Source organism: Leptodactylus fuscus, chromosome 9 (assembly GCF_031893055.1).
Source record: "Leptodactylus fuscus isolate aLepFus1 chromosome 9, aLepFus1.hap2, whole genome shotgun sequence".
NCBI classification, from domain to species: domain Eukaryota; kingdom Metazoa; phylum Chordata; class Amphibia; order Anura; family Leptodactylidae; genus Leptodactylus; species Leptodactylus fuscus.
The window spans coordinates 84,183,168-84,201,397 of NC_134273.1; the positions used below are offsets into that span (position 1 = coordinate 84,183,168).

General features: G+C 42.6%; 1 protein-coding gene across 1 annotated transcript in view; it reads left to right on the plus strand.

The window, feature by feature from the left end:
- The window catches only part of COL7A1 (collagen type VII alpha 1 chain), an 87,183-nt gene that overhangs the window by 16,343 nt on the left and 52,610 nt on the right, over nt 1–18,230 (plus strand). Inside the window, exons 2-11 of the mRNA XM_075286193.1 lie at nt 4,628–4,712; nt 6,602–6,782; nt 7,622–7,781; nt 8,410–8,503; nt 9,083–9,244; nt 9,540–9,703; nt 12,295–12,424; nt 12,559–12,681; nt 14,472–14,621; nt 15,437–15,556. Of these exons, the coding sequence (XP_075142294.1) occupies nt 4,637–4,712; nt 6,602–6,782; nt 7,622–7,781; nt 8,410–8,503; nt 9,083–9,244; nt 9,540–9,703; nt 12,295–12,424; nt 12,559–12,681; nt 14,472–14,621; nt 15,437–15,556 (1,360 nt within the window). The 5' untranslated portion in view covers nt 4,628–4,636. The remainder of the gene's footprint in view (nt 1–4,627; nt 4,713–6,601; nt 6,783–7,621; nt 7,782–8,409; nt 8,504–9,082; nt 9,245–9,539; nt 9,704–12,294; nt 12,425–12,558; nt 12,682–14,471; nt 14,622–15,436; nt 15,557–18,230) is intronic.

The following is an 18,230-nucleotide window of genomic DNA, read 5'->3' on the forward strand; positions in this document are numbered from 1 at the left end:
GCTTTAATATAAATCTCCATTGGATACAGATAGGAGAACATTCCCATCAGTCACCTCCGCACCTTCTGGAATCACCTCCAAGCATGAGAAGGACAGGGCGCCTTCAGTGATGCGGCCTCGGACACAGTGTTTCAGCTAAAACATCTTTGTGGTGATTGCGGCTGTTCCAGAATTCACGGTCTTATCAGTGGCACTTCTTAAAGGGAGTCTGTCATCAGAACCCAACGTATTACCTAAGTCCTGCAGATGGATCGGTTAGGGTCCCCTGAATCAGATGGTGTTTTCCCTTTGTGAATCACTGCCTGCGTTGCCGAGATGTCGCCATTCCCGTCCATATACAAATGAGCTGTTTGTAGCAATGGCCGCCTCCTTGTGACTCCAAAGAGCTTAGTAAAAAAGGCGAAAACTCGGCCGCAGAAGCCGCGATTCACAAAGGGAAGACACTGTGTGAGTCCGGAGCCCCTAACCTATCTATCTGCAGGGTTGGATTGACACGCTGGAATGCGGGGACACACTCCCTTTAAGGCATATGTCATCTTTTAGCCTTCAAACAAGTAGCTGTGAGAAGATTTAATACGAGCTGGTGAAGGATACAAGTCACACGGATGTATTGCCTGTGATGTGATTTGTGAGCCATGAAGGGTTAACAGACAACATGTGTGTGCCAGTACCCAGAATGGCAGACGTCAGGCGGCCATATTGAGCTCCCGTTCCTGCCACATGTGGATGCTAAACTGCAGTAAAGTTACATAAATTCCAGGGATTCCAAAATAAAGCAAATGTCAAGATGGATGCGGCTTTCTCACGTGATGGGCCCTTCGACGTTGACAAGCCTGCAGGCTCATGAGGCGGCCATTAGCTCCTCCACCTGACATGCTACAGAACATGCTTAGTGCGCTAATGGACGTAACCACATCATAGGCCGCATGTGAGGTCTGAACAGTCACATCCACTGCCAAGAAGCTGTGTTTAGACCCGGCCTTCCTCCTCTATAACCCGCTCTGTCCCTCTGTATAGAGACACAGGCAAATATTTGGATAAGTGAGGTCGATGTGACTCATTGGTTTGTATGAGAATATACGGAAAGGTCCGTGCAGTATACTGATCTTACAGGGTGCACTGTATACAGCTCCCTGCACGCCTATAGCTTTCCATAGTTACAGACTACGAATGGATAGTTAGATTGTGTGGACTGCGCTGTTTCCAGAACCAAGGACCAAGGGGTAGCCAGATGGGACGCTTGGGTAGAACGTGGGGAGGGGGCTGGAAGACATCTGGGCAGCAGAGACGAAACGTGGATGGGATGGTCAGACAGAGATAAAAGGGAACGCTGATGTCTTTCATTAGAGAAGACGTCACCTGAGATTCTCCGGTATATATACTGTATACACAGCACCGCTATACTCTGTAGTGTTACTGCCTCTGCAAACCTATGTGGCTCCATGGTTACAGACTACGCACAAACCCCGTGTAGTCTGATCATGCAGGTACAGATGGCTCACTCGTCTTCTTCTTGTGGCTTCTAGGGAAGAATATTGCTCCTTAAAGAGGTGTCACCTGTCAGTGCACCGATCCTGCGCGTCTCATTATATACATTATGTATCTCCGTGATATCCTATTCTATCCTATCTTATCTTATCCTATCCTATTCTATCCTATCCTATTCTATCCTATTCTATCCTATCCTATTCTATCCTATTCTATACTATTCTATCCTATCCTATTCTATCCTATCCTATCCTATCCTATTCTATCCTATCCTATCCTACCCTATTCTATCCTATCCTATCCTATCCTATCCTATCCTATTCTATCCTATTCTATCCTATCCTATTCTATCCTATTCTATTCTATCCTATTCTATCCTATCCTATCCTATTCTATCCTATCCTATCCTACCCTATTCTATCCTATCCTATCCTATCCTATTCTATCCTATTCTATTCTATCCTATTCTATCCTATTCTATTCTATCCTATTCTATCCTATCCTATCCTATTCTATACTATTCTATCCTATCCTATTCTATCCTATTCTATCCTATCCTATTCTATCCTATCCTATCCTATCCTATCCTATTCTATCCTATTCTATCCTATTCTATCCTATCCTATTCTATCCTATCCTATTCTATCCTATTCTATCCTATTCTATCCTATCCTATCCTATTCTATTCTATCCTATCCTATCCTATCCTATCCTATTCTATCCTATCCTATCCTACCCTATTCTATCCTATTCTATCCTATCCTATCCTATCCTATTCTATCCTATTCTATCCTATCCTATTCTATCCTATCCTATCCTATCCTATCCTATCCTATCCTATCCTATTCTATCCTATTCTATCCTATCCTATCCTATTCTATCCTATCCTATCCTATTCTATCCTATTCTATCCTATCCTATCCTACCCTATTCTATCCTATCCTATTCTATCCTATTCTATTCTATCCTATCCTATCCTATCCTATCCTATTCTATCCTATCCTATCCTATCCTATTCTATCCTATCCTATTCTATCCTATCCTATTCTATCCTATTCTATCCTATTCTATTCTATCCTATTCTATCCTATCCTATCCTATTCTATCCTATTCTATCCTATCCTATCCTATCCTGTCCTATCCTATCCTATTCAATCCTATCCAATCCTATCCTATCCTATTCTATCCTATTCTATCCTATCCTATCCTATTCTATCCTATCCTATTCTATCCTATCCTATCCTATCCTATTCTATCCTATTCTATCCTATCCTATCCTATCCTGTCCTATCCTGTCCTATTCTATTCTATTCTATTCTATTCTATTCTATTCTGTTCTATTCTATTCTATGTTCTGTTCTATCCTATCCTATCCGATCCGATCCTATCCTATTCTATCCTAGCCTATTCTATCCTATCCTATCCTACCCTACCCTATCCTATTCTATCCTATCTTATCCTATTCTATTCTATCTTATCCTATCCTATTCTATGTTCTGTTCTGTTGTACCCTATCCTATCCGATCCTATCTGATCCTATCCTATTCTATCCTATCCTATTCTATCCTATTCTATCCTATCCTATCTTATCCTATCCTATCCTATTCTCTCCTATCCTATCTTATCCCATCCTATCCTATCCTACCCTGCCCTATCCTATCCTACCCTATCCTATCCTACCCTATCCTATCCTATCCTATCCTATCCTATCCTATCCTTTTCTTTTCTTTTCTATCCTATCCTATCCTACCCTATCCTATCCCATCCCATCCTATCCTATCCTATCCTATCCTATCCTATCCTATTCTATCCTATCCTATCCTATCCTATGATCCTTCTCCGGCTTCAGGAGACTTTTGCCCGCATTGTATGTTTTATATTAGATGCAGCTTTTGGTGATGTAAAATAAATCTGTAAATCTGCTCCCAATTTTCTCCATAGGGGATAATAGATTTCTTACATTAGATTTCCTTTATAACATTTACCGGACTATTAACCCGTTTCCCGTTTCCCAAACTCCAACTCTCACCGTGTCGGCGGCGCTCAGCCATGATTGGGGTAGTAGTCACTCCGCAGCTGGAACGTGTCAGGTTGTGGCCCCCTTAGGCTGCATTCACACAGAGTAACGTTGGCGTTTTTTGTGCTTATTTTGGCACATAGCACCGCATTAACGCCGCGTATACGCCGCATTTGCGCCGTTTAAGGCCGGGTTCACACGGAGTTACGTGCCGCGAGATTTGGCACGTAGACGCTGCGTGACCCTTTGCGTGCCGTACACGCTCCCATTCATTTCAATGGGAGCGGGGAGCGTATGCGCCGCGCTAGTTTGCAGCCGTGAATAAATGCACGGCCGCAAACTAGCGCGGCGCATACGCTCCCCGCTCCCATTGAAATGAATGGGAGCGTGTACGGCACGCAAAGGGTCACGCGGCGTCTACGTGCCAAATCTCGCGGCACGTAACTCCGTGTGAACCCGGCCTAACGCGACCGCAAAATAGCGCGGCGCAAACGCGGCGTATACGCGGCGTTAACGCGTCGCTATGTGCCAAAATAAGCACAAAAAACGCCAATGTTACTCTGTGTGAATGCAGCCTTACAGAGAATGTATCATGCCATTATGTGTCTACAGGTGTCATAAGATCTCTGTTTGCTGTCAGTGAATGGAAACCTGTCCAGGGCTTATTATAAGGGCTTTGTCCGGTTGCTCCAAGCCAGCAGAGATATTATGAAACGTAAGGAATTGATAGACAAGGTAATATAGAAAATCACAAGCCTGCAGTGTTGGAGAAATCTAATACTGCTATATGGAAACCGTCAGTAAGCTGCTGTTGATGGATTCATGTTATTTGTAATGAATAGACCATGCTGGGGTTAGTGTATTCTCTCAGTATTTGGAAATTCAATTGTCAAGTAAAAAAGAAATTATGTATAAAGATCCACCAGCAGCAGCTAACCTGCATATTGATGGTTTCCACATGGTGATATATTTTTGTCATAATAAAATACAAGCTAGAAATAAAGTGAAAACTGAAATGGAAGGTTATAGAGATGGCTTATATACTGGATGTTACATATGTGATGCCTATGGAGCCCCTCTAACCCCTTCACCATACTGACAGTCCTTTTTTGTGTCTTGCAGGAATAGAAGATGATAGGGTCAGTCACCCTATTAGTAGCACTGCATGCACTGATATTATTCCCTGAACAGAGCTACAGTCAGCAAGGTAAGAAGCTGCACCAATATTGCTGATGGTTTCCTTTTCATGACTCCTGGGCTGACGTATCCCTATTTCTTTGCTAGCAATGCAGCTCTGCTGGAAAGAGGAGTCCTGTGCAAGGTCTCACAACTAGTAAAGGGCATAGGACAACCAATTTTGGGTCCTGGGGCCCATAGCTGTACCCCTCTGTACCGCAGCGGAGGACGGTATATCATAGGATTATTCAGATGGAACTATCACATATAAATCTGATTCTAATTTGGGACTTTGGGTCTTGGACTGTTTAGATTTTTGGCTGCAGCCTCCTCGGGGCCCCCTCAGCCCGGGCAGAGAAATGTTCCACCAGTTTGTGAATTTTCATCCCTATCAGTTAGTTTGTGGTCTGGTCTGAGCGCAGCTCCCGGGGGTCACCTACGGTCAATTCTGCAAAATCATTTACAAGACATCTCAAGTTCCCATAAACAGGAGCTTAAGAACGTGCACAAATCTGGAAGCCCAGAAATTGTCTTAGCTCTGCCCCATGTCCGCATAGAGAAGTGAGGGACAAACCCCCAGGGGTAAGAGGCCAAACTGAGCGAGGGTCCGCACCCCTCTTCCGTCATTGTTACTATATATTGATCATATACTGGTAATATATGGACTAAACTATCTGCAATCTGTATACAATGTATCAATCTTATGCTCTAGTCACACCCAAAGCTCCATTTAGAATTGTATGGGTTCCTGCTTGACCTTTGACTTATACAGCCCTAAAACAGTTAAGATCATTCCACCCTCTCTGAATCGCGCTGCTTTGGATGTGAATAGAGCAGATATGATCTAAGTAAGTAATTACACAGCCGTACAGCACAGAATTATAGGGTGTCGTACAAGAAAAGGTTAATCTGTGCACAAAAATGTACGTTCTTGTATTTCCAGGGCTTGGAAGCAGAAGTCTAATGTTTAGTTATTAGTACAGACATGTTATAATAAGAGGGATATACAACATGATAAGGCAGCCCGTGGCGATATGAATACATTGAGGTTATACGGAATGTTTATGGGGCAAGAAATTGGGATCTGTTTCTTTTCAAGGTCTTTTGATTACTTTAAAGACATGCCTTTAATGGTGTATGCCTGCAGCTGCCACTAGAGGGAGCCCAAGAGCTTATGATTTACTATACAAATATTCCATAAGCACCTGAGCTCCCCCTAGTGGTGGCCACAGGAAGGCAGATTTGTGTCATTCCACAATGTCTATGCAGCAGATTTGATGCAATATCAGATATATGGAGAATTGACAGATAAAAATTAAGAATTTTACTGAAATTGTGGGCCTATTTGGGGTGTTAAAGAGTGAATATTCAGTTTAAAACGGTTTGTGATTTCCAGTGCTGCTTTACATCATAACAAAGCCTTTTGTCCCAGAGAACAGCGCCCCCTATATTAGACACAACTGTCTAAGATCAACTTGAGCTAATGGCTGCTTATAGGGGTTTTCCAGGACTTAGAATAGGGGATCAATTTTGGATTGTTGGGGGAGAGAAAACTGGAGCCCCCACGATCTGCTATGTAAAGTGACCGCAGCATTTGGGTGAGTGCTGCAGCCTCTAAACTGAATACTTAGCACAGCACCACATATTGTATAGTGGCTGTGCTTGGTATTGCAAGATGGAGCAAGATGAAACCAGGTCATGTGACCAATCCACATAGTCTATGAAGCGGAATCTGCATAAGTACCCGAGGACCATTGCCACTTTGGGCAGCCAATCTGCGGAGTTTCCAGGTATCCAACCCCCACCAATCAGATATTGCAAACTCCCCCCAAAACCCCTTTAATACCTGGTCCATGCATGTATGTTGTATGTGCTGTGTTACGGTTGACGTCCATCATCTCTATTTCCTCTTCTCTACAGCAAGATGCGACAACATTTACGACTCAGATATCGTATTTGTGGTCGATGGATCATCAAGTATCGGAAGAGCGAACTTCCGGATGATCCGGACCTTTATGGAAGGATTGATCATCCCTTTTATTAATGTTGTCAGTCAGGACGGAGTGCGATTCGGAGTCGTCCAATACAGCGATGATCCCAGGTGAGTCTTCCGATGTAGACCATATATAAGAAGTTGCGTATTGCCGTTGTTGGGTTGCGTGGTGGCCTGTGGGCAGGACTTGGATGAAGGGTTGGTGAAGTAGGCAGCTGCTTAGGGTACTATTGAGGGCATGCAAAATTATTGACAGAAAGTGGGATATCACGGGAACAGAGGAAGCTATCCACCAGGAGAACACAGACCCTAACCTATCTGTCATGGGGCAGCATTGCTATGCTGGGATCTGGTGAGACATTCCCTTTAAGGCCCCATCCATCATCTAGAACTTTGGATGCCCCAGGGGACATAGACTTTTACCCCCATACTGGAAATGCTGGTATTTGTTGCTCAAAGGAGTAAAAGGGAAAGTGACATCTTATTTCTGATGTGGATCCGTCAGCAGCCATTAAATTGATTTGTTCCTTTATGTTTTTTGCCTGGAGACAAAGTGAGCTCCCAGTGAGCAGGTGCACCGTGCCAACCTGCCAGCACTTTCTACTATAGCACCTGCACTGTACAGGGGCAGAGAGGGAAATACTACTGCAATCCCCAGTGCAATGTAGATATGTGAGCAAAGAGTCTTAGGAATAATCTCCAATCAGATACAAAGTTACAAAAAGTTGCAAAAGTTGTGACTATTGACAGCTAGCCAAAAATGCAATGTCCACCTTCACAAAACACCAAGAAGAAGGTCTGCAGTGGAGCCCTATACCTGTATATACTACCTAGAGGGGAATGGGACGGGGCCATCCCATGTGTAGGTTTATATAATCCTCCTAAATTGACTTCTTCGTTGCGTTAATTAATCTGGAATGATCTTTTTCAATTTTTTTTTTTTTTAGAACAGAGTTTGATTTTTCTCGATACCAAAATGGGTCCCAGGTGATTCAGGCCATAAGAACCCTGACCTACAAAGGAGGGAACACGCGGACGGGCGCTGGACTGAGATACGTCACCGATAACTTCTTTGGACCAGCCATTCTACGGCCCGACATACCTAAGGTCAGAAGGATTATCGTTCCTAAGACCAGGATAGAAGACACAGGGGATAGGACTGTCTGGAGTAGATAATAGGGCCGGGCAATTATCAACCAAAGCAGATTCTATTACAATTAATGGCGATTATTTACGTCATGTATTACAGTAGGGCTAAATGTTGGACAAGCCTCGCAAGGTACATCTCACAAGGTTCGCCCAGGAGTTTGGTTCAGACCAAACATGACCAAACTGACACTGGTATTATTATACTGGGGGGTCAATCGATATATATCTGGGTGGTTGGGGGGCCTTATTTCACCCCCTCAGCATCCTACGTGGTGAGATTGCGAGGTGCTGACTTGTCATGGCAGTCAGGAAGCCAACCGATGGAATACAATCTTAACACGCAAACTAAGGGTTAAACAATGCCACCATACAGTGCCTAAATATTAGCCCATACAGTGCCTACATAATACCGCCATACAGTGCTAACTCTGACATGTCATTAAGCCATTATATATAACCCAGGTAAGGTCGTGCTCAATGGGTCATGGCGGTGGTGGTGGGGGGTCCCTAATCCTTGGTGACACGATCGCCCGGACTTGTATCTCCTGCATTGCTGACATTATATGATATTATTGGTGTCTTCCAGGTTGTAATTTTGATAACTGATGGAAAGTCTCAGGACGACGTTGACCAGGCCTCACAGAGACTAAAAAGTCAAGGAATAAAAATATTTGCTGTAGGTAGGTGTCAGAGCGAAGCTGGGGATCTGCCGCTCATCTATAGGAGATTTGGTCATTCACATCCTATCCCAAGGAAAGGCCGTCAGTAAAATAAATGGTCCGACACCCGCCCCCCCACAGTCAGGGATCAGGTGTTAGACGGGGCTACAGCAATCGTATGAGCACCATGGCCTCTTTGTACATTGCTTAGTGGCCATTCTTGGTATTACAGCTCATTTCTTGAATGGGACTGAGCTTCAATGAGGCTATGCAACCGATGAACATAATGTCACATGGACTGTGATGTGGATGCGGCACTAAAAAGCTTCAAACAGTCCCAGGTGTTGGACCCCCATGGTCATTCCAGAGAACCCCCAATATACATTTAGGGTAAAGCTATAGGGGTGCTGAGGTAGCCCCAAAACCTGGGGGCATGAAATGGCCTCTGCTACATAAGACACCAATGTTAGTGCATGGGATGAATCTGAGGAGCCTGGAAGGAGTCTCAGATATAGATAGAGCTGAATAATGGCTTCATAGTATTCTCTCCAGCTGAATAATGGCAGACGATATTCTGATACTCTGTAATATCTTCTTCAGGTATAAAAAATGCGGACAGTCGGGAGCTGACCAGGGTGGCGTCTACCCCCACAGAGGACTTCTTCTTCTATGTCAATGATTTTAAGATTTTGGGCACGCTTCTTCCACTTGTATCCCGGAAAGTCTGTATCACTACCGGAGGAGTCTACATCCCTGAATCCAGTAAGTCTATTGCACCATTACAAGTCTATGGAGATGTAGCAGAGCTGAATTTGTCATTTATATCTTTTTGGAGTTGTGATACTGCTATTGTGTTATCTGCAAAGTCACCGATAACAGAACATCATGGGAGATCAGAGAAACTCAACTCTGCTACACCTGACAATACCCCTCTGCTATATAAAGCCATGTTACATTATGGTCATTGCTCATGTACAGGAAAAAATCTATAACATACAATGGACTGCAGTATACAGGAGGCAGACGTCCAGTAATATATGTCATGTCTTTATTGTAGCCGCAGACACTTATACAGGACCTTCCAACCTGCTATTCTCTGAGCAGACAGCAAACTCCATGAGGATACAATGGACGGCAGCAACTGGGCCAGTAACTGGATATAAAGTAGCCTATGGTCCCCTAACTGGTTTAGGACAACAAATCCCACTGGAGCTAAGAGAGGTATGAAGACTACTAATACAATGACAGAGCTAAAGGGGTAACAGAAAGAAGCAAATATAATGTTCTACCGTAATATACTAACATGATACTTCCCTTATGTACAAGAATATAACTACTATAATACTACTCCTATGTACAAGAATATAACTACTATAATACTGCTCCCTATGTACAAGAATATAACTACTATAATACTACCTCCTATGTACAAGAATATAACTACTATAATACTGCTCCTATGTACAAGAATATAACTACTATAATACTACTCCTATGTACAAGAATATAACTACTATAATACTACCTCCTATGTACAAGAATATAACTACTATAATACTACTCCTATGTACAAGAATATAACTACTATAATACTACCTCCTATGTACAAGAATATAACTACTATAATACTACCTCCTATGTACAAGAATATAACTACTATAATACTGCTCCTATGTACAAGAATATAACTACTATAATACTACTCCTATGTACAAGAATATAACTACTATAATACTACCTCCTATGTACAAGAATATAACTACTATAATACTACCTCCTATGTACAAGAATATAACTACTATAATACTACCTCCTATGTACAAGAATATAACTACTATAATACTGCTCCTATGTACAAGAATATAACTACTATAATACTACTCCTATGTACAAGAATATAACTACTATAATACTACCTCCTATGTACAAGAATATAACTACTATAATACTACCTCCTATGTACAAGAATATAACTACTATAATACTACCTCCTATGTACAAGAATATAACTACTATAATACTGCTCCTATGTACAAGAATATAACTACTATAATATTACCTCCTATGTACAAGAATATAACTACTATAATATTACCTCCTATGTACAAGAATATAACTACTATAATATTACCTCCTATGTACAAGAATATAACTACTATAATACTACCTCCTATGTACAAGAATATAACTACTATAATACTGCTCCTATGTACAAGAATATAACTACTATAATACTACTCCTATGTACAAGAATATAACTACTATAATACTGCTCCTATGTACAAGAATATAACGACTATAATACTACTCCTACGTACAAGAATATAACTACTATAATACTACTCCTATGTACAAGAATATAACTACTATAATACTGCTCCTACGTACAAGAATATAACTACTATAATACTACCTCCTATGTACAAGAATATAACTACTATAATACTGCTCCTATGTACAAGAATATAACTACTATAATATTACCTCCTATGTACAAGAATATAACTACTATAATATTACCTCCTATGTACAAGAATATAACTACTATAATATTACCTCCTATGTACAAGAATATAACTACTATAATACTACCTCCTATGTACAAGAATATAACTACTATAATACTGCTCCTATGTACAAGAATATAACTACTATAATACTACTCCTATGTACAAGAATATCACTACTATAATACTGCTCCTATGTACAAGAATATAACGACTATAATACTACTCCTATGTACAAGAATATAACTACTATAATACTGCTCCTATGTACAAGAATATAACTACTATAATACTACTCCTATGTACAAGAATATAACTACTATAATACTGCTCCTACGTACAAGAATATAACTACTATAATACTACTCCTATGTACAAGAATATAACTACTATAATACTACTCCTATGTACAAGAATATAACTACTATAATACTACCTATATGTACAAGAATATAACTACTATAATACTACTCCTATGTACAAGAATATAACTACTATAATACTACTCCTATGTACAAGAATATAACTACTATAATACTGCTCCTATGTACAAGAATATAACTACTATAATACTACTCCTATGTACAAGAATATAACTACTATAATACTGCTCCTATGTACAAGAATATAACTACTATAATACTACTCCTATGTACAAGAATATAACTACTATAATACTACTCCTATGTACAAGAATATAACTACTATAATACTACTCCTATGTACAAGAATATAACTACTATAATACTACCTCCTATGTACAAGAATATAACTACTATATTACTGCTCCTATGTACAAGAATATAACTACTATAATACTACCTCCTATGTACAAGAATATAACTACTATAATACTACTCCTATGTACAAGAATATAACTACTATAATACTACTCCTATGTACAAGAATATAACTACTATAATACTGCTCCTATGTACAAGAATATAACTACTATAATACTGCTCCTATGTACAAGAATATAACTACTATAATACTACCTCCTATGTACAAGAATATAACTACTATAATACTACCTCCTATGTACAAGAATATAACTACTATAATACTGCTCCTATGTACAAGAATATAACTACTATAATACTACTCCTGTGTACAAGAATATAACTACTATAATACTACCTCCTATGTACAAGAATATAACTACTATAATACTGCTCCTATGTACAAGAATATAACTACTATAATACTACTCCTATAGAAAAACATGTTAGAATAAGTAGAATTTTCATCCGTATATAATAATACCGCCTTTACAATTCACCATATTGTGATTTCCGCTCACAGATCAGCCTGACCTCCGCTCAGACTTCCGCCCTCCTACAAAACCTCCGCCCTGGCACGGAATATTCGGTTACTGTGACCGCCTTGTATGCCAACAGCATTGGACAGTCCGTCTCTGGTCGGGATAAAACTTGTAAGATATTCTCATAGCAGAGGAGAAGGCAAAGCATATGTAAAGTTGATAAGTGGAGTTCTCCTTTAAAGACCTGATTTTCATGAATTTTCCTGTAGAACAAGGCCTGTAATCCATAATTCTGTATCTCCTAGTAAGCCCTCTTGGCATATCCAACTTCAGAGTGGCAGAGGCCGGCCCTTCCTTCCTTCGATTGGCATGGGCCGTTTCTGGAGGTGAACCCCCATCCGGATACCGACTCACTTTTTCCACTAGAGGTCAGTGTAATCTGCAGGCAGGCCTGTGCTACTGTCATTACTTTTAGAGGACCTTGTGGCTACAACCTTTGGTGAAACTACAACTCCCAGCATGCCCTGACACATACTTTCCAATTCTCCTGAGACGCCCGGGAGGTCACAGAAAGCAGAACCCCAGTTATAAGCATAAGTGTTTCATTTCCCAGCAGCGCCCCCAGAGGAAAAAAGAAGTATTACATGATACTGATTGAAATGAATGGACTGTGTGTAGAATGGACAGAATTGTCGGGTCCTCCAGAACGTTTTTGTAGCCACTCTCCAGACCCTCTACTATGACCTAATAAGACCACCCCTTAAAGGGAATGTGTCACCAGATCCCAGCATACCTATCTCTCTGCAGGGTTGGGGTGATCTGCTGGGTTCTGATGACAGACTCCCTTTAAGGGGAAGCTATAGATCTATTGTGGCCACATAATTGATGATATAAGGCTGTATCTCATATATTTTCCATGCGTCTATGTTGATGCCAGATCCTCCTATGGCGGCTTTGACATGATGTGTCACAACAGATTGATAATTTGCTGTACAAGGTTACGACATTTGATTCTCTGATAACCGTGTCTCCATCCTTTAAGTCATTTTTGATTTTTGAAGGGTAATGTTATAATCTGGATCTGCTCCAGCCTCATCCTAGGACGTACCTGTACATGTCTGCTTCTGACGCCTGCATGCTTGTAGTCTTGTGTCGCCGCTACCGCTCCACACCCTGCTAAACATCTCCAGCAAGTAGAGAATTCTCTGCCCTACGGCCCATAGAAACACAAAGTCCTATGACTCACTGACATGATTTATTGCGGGGACTATCACCCTCATCATGCTCGTAGGGACTATCACCCTCATCGTGCTCGTAGGGACTATCACCCTCATCGTGCTCGTAGGGACTATCACCCTCATCGTGCTTGTAGGGACTATCACCCTCATCATGCTTGTAGGGACTATCACCCTCATCATGCTCGTAGGGACTATCACCCTCATCGTGCTTGTAGGGACTATCACCCTCATCCTGCTTGTAGGGACTATCACCCTCATCATGCTTGTAGGGACTATCACCCTCATCGTGCTTGTAGGGACTATCACCCTCATCATGCTTGTAGGGACTATCACCCTCATCATGCTCGTAGGGACTATCACCCTCATCGTGCTTGTAGGGACTATCACCCTCATCCTGCTTGTAGGGACTGTCACCCTCATCATGCTTGTAGGGACTATCACCCTCATAGTGCTTGTAGGGACTATCACCCTCATAGTGCTTGTAGGGACTATCACCCTCATCATGCTTGTAGGGACTATCACCCTCATCCTGCTTGTAGGGACTGTCACCCTCATCATGCTTGTAGGGACTATCACCCTCATAGTGCTTGTAGGGACTATCACCCTCATCATGCTTGTAGGGACTATCACCCTCATCCTGCTTGTAGGGACTGTCACCCTCATCATGCTTGTAGGGACTATCACCCTCATAGTGCTTGTAGGGACTATCACCCTCATCATGCTTGTAGGGACTATCACCCTCATCCTGCTCGTAGGGACTATCACCCTCATAGTGCTTGTAGGGACTATCACCCTCATCATGCTTGTAGGGACTATCACCCTCATCCTGCTTGTAGGGACTATCACCCTCATCATGCTCGTAGGGACTATCACCCTCATAGTGCTCGTAGGGACTATCACCCTCATCATGCTCGTAGGGACTATCACCCTCATCATGCTCGTAGGGACTATCACCCTCATCATGTTCGGTTGATTTGCAGGAGACGGAAGGACAGGAGAAAAGACCTTGAGTGGCAGTGCATTGTCCGACACCCTTGGCAACCTCCAACCCGATACTGAGTATATTCTGGTGCTCTATCCACAATACCAGCGACAGACTGGTGCACCGGTGACCATTAATGGCCGCACACGTAAGTATAAGATGGTGCTTAGAGTACATCAACTACCCCTGCTGAAGGGGGCGCAATAGATGGCCTAGAATGCAAGACCTATAACCATTCATTGTATAGCAGTATTATTTATACATTGTCGCACTTCACTGCTATTGTAGGGTAGTATTTGACTGATGTGTGGCAGTATTTAAGTACTGTATGCTGCTATGTGAGCACTATAGGATGCCAGCTGGCACTGTATGGTAGTATATGACCACTGTTTGGCAGTATATGGCTAACTGTATGGTAGAATTTGAGCAGTGTATAGGGATATATTAATCTGTATGCTTTTAATTGAGCACTATAGGTTGGTATTTTACTAGTGTATGACAGTATTTCAGCACTGTATGGTAGTATTGTGAATACTATATATGGCACCTGATCATTGCATGTTGATATTTTAGTTCTGTGTGTGGGTGTTTTAGCATTGTATGGCAGTATTTGAGCACTACATGGTGGTATTTTAGTATTGTATAGCCTGAGCATTGTGTTTTAGTATTGTACTGCAGAATTTGAGCCCTCTATTTTGGTGTTTCAGTATTGTATGGCAGTATTTGAGCACTATTTGGTGGTATTTTAGTATTGTACTGCAGAATTTGAGCGCTGTAGTTTGACAATGTAGCATTGTATGGCAGCGTTTGAGCAGTATGATGTTATTGGAGTACTATGCGTGTCTCCTGAGCATAGTATATTGAGTACTGTTTGTTGGTATTTGAGCTGTATATGGCGGTGCTTACTAGGGTGTTACTATTGATACACTGATGCAATAATATCATCTCTTCTCTCATTCACAGAGCGTACAGAAGGAATCACTGACCTGAACATCCAAGATGTGACGTCCCAAAGCATGACGGCAACATGGAGGGGGGTCAGAGGCGCTACAGGTTACCGCATCTCCTGGGTGTCGCAAACAGGTATTGGGAAATCTGTCAGACATGGTACATGCTTGTCACCCAGCTTTTCCAAAGCTCTGAATGACAAATGTGCCAAATTATACAGCAATAGAATACCGGAGTTTGTCAGTTTAGATCCATTGTATAAAACCAATTGTATCCAGGGTGGACCGAGACCCCTTGCTTCCCCCATTACCCTTCCTAGAAACATGTAACATTGCATTATGGTGGTAGGAAGTCAGACCCGGTACATGAAGTTTTGGTCGGCATCCTTCCCTAGATTCTTGCTCTGATCAGATGGTAACAGATGTAATGCCCTGGTCTCCATATTGTACGCCCCCCCCCCCTAATAATACATGGTGCCTTTGCTATGAGCGGGGTAAAGGCTTCTTCTTCCCGGAGCCCGCGCTCGTGCCAACAATTGTCTGCTTGGTGCACGGGGCCAATGTAGGGAGTTACCTAGTGGGAAGGAATTATTGGAAGCTATTCAAAGGCAGGGTTAAAGAATAGTAAGACAAAAAGAGAACGACATGAAAGAACAGAGCAGCGGCCGTCCTCACACGACCTCATGACGTACCTGTACCGCAGAAGTACTTACCATACAATATGCATGCTGTGATGTCAAAATCCTTGTAATGTAGTGATTATAGGCCCGTACAATAATGTAAAGACGTTGTCTCAGAATAAGACATTGATCTGTAGGTTCTTCCCAAAACACAGCACCATCCTGGACTATAGGCTGCATGTGGTACTGCACTTGAATGGGACTGACCTACCTTATTATGACTACTGGGGGTTAGTGCCTGCAGTCAGACCTGGCCCCAAAGTGTCCTAAAGTCTCTACTGTCACATGTACTGTAGCACTATAAAGGGAAAGTGATAGTTTAATGACACATAGCCTTCATTACCACCATGGAACCCTGAATACGGGAGTGGGGTCACCGTGTCACCTCGTAGATGCCAACCAATGAACGTTTATCAATGAATCTATTCATTCAATTATTTTGTAAGATTTGATTCACCAAGGACATGTGGACCATAGAGGCAGGTCGTGCGACTCCTATGGGCGCCTGGATTGTAGGGGGCCCGGTCTGGGCTGACTGCAGCCATTGCTGTTCCCTTTGATGGGATGCCTTGTCTACACAGAGACAGAAGGTTCCAAGAAGGGTTGTAAGCAACATCACCCAAAATAGTTTTAACATATGCCCATCACGTACATGACCATGCTGACCAAAACCCTCTAAACCTGTGTCCCAATCACCAAAAGTCTCTAACGCCAAGACCCCAAACCCAACTAAAAATGAATAACTACAGATCCCAGAATAATCCCCAAATTCTCTAGACCCCGAAATAAACATGAACTCAGTCCAAACCCCTAAATAACAGATGACAGATCAACCCCCAAATTATTATAGACCCCAAAAATAACTATAGAAAAATAGCTACAGACCCCCAAATAAATACGGACCCCCAAATAAATACATGCCCCAGAATACAGACCCCCCAAATAACTACAGAACACAAAGAGAAGTAAAGATTATTTTCCAGACTCTCTTAATATATATAGACCCCCCCAGAGCAGACCCCTAGTTTAATACAGACCCCAGAATACAGAGCCATGAATAAGTACATACCCCCAAAATAAAAGTGGAGCAGAGATCCCTCAACATATAAAGACCCAAGACCAGAGCCAAGAGCAGTTCCAAGACCAGGTCCAAGACCAGGCCCAAGACAAGACTCAAGACCAGACCCAAGACCAGATCCAAGACCATATCCAAGACCAGATCCAAGACTAGACCCTAGACCAGACCCAAGACCAGACCCAGACCAGTGCCAAGACCAAACCGAGACCAGACCCAAGACCAGACCATACACCAGACCCTAGATCAAAGCCAAGAGCGGACCCTAGACCAGAGCCAAGACCAATGCCAAGAGCAGTGCCAAGACCAGATCCAAGACCAGATCCAAGACTAGACCCTAGACCAGACCCTAGACCAGACCCAAGACCAGACCCAGACTAGTGCCAAGAGCAGTGCCAAGACCAGATCCAAGACTAGACCCTAGACCAGACCCAGACCAGTGCCAACACCAAACCGAGACCAGACCCTAGATCAGAGCCAAGAGCAGACCCTAGACCAGAGCCAAGACCAGTGCCAAGAGCAGTGCCAAGACCAGATCCAAGACCAGACCCAAGACCAGATCCAAGACTAGACCCAAGACCAGACCCAGACTGGTGCCAAGACCAAACCGAGACCAGACCCTAGATCAGAGCCAAGAGCAGTGCCAAGACCAGATCCAAGACCAGGCCCAAGACCAGATCCAAGACTAGACCCTAGACCAGACCTAAGACCAGACCCAGACCGGTGCCAAGACCAAACCGAGACCAGACCCTAGATCAGAGCCAAGACCAGTGCCAAGAGCAGTGCCAAGACCAGGCCCAAGATAAGACTCAAGACCAGACCCAAGACAAGATCCAAGACTAGACCCTAGACCAGACCCAAGACTAGACCCAAGACCAGACCCAGACTAGTACCAAGACCAAACTGAGACCAGACCCAAGACCAGACCCTAGATCAGAGCCAAGACCAAACTGAAACTAGACCCAAGACAAGACCTAAAATCTGAGGTGCTGACACAGGATTAAAAATGAGCAATTTGGGTGTAAATCTGTTGTATGCCAAACATTTTATACATC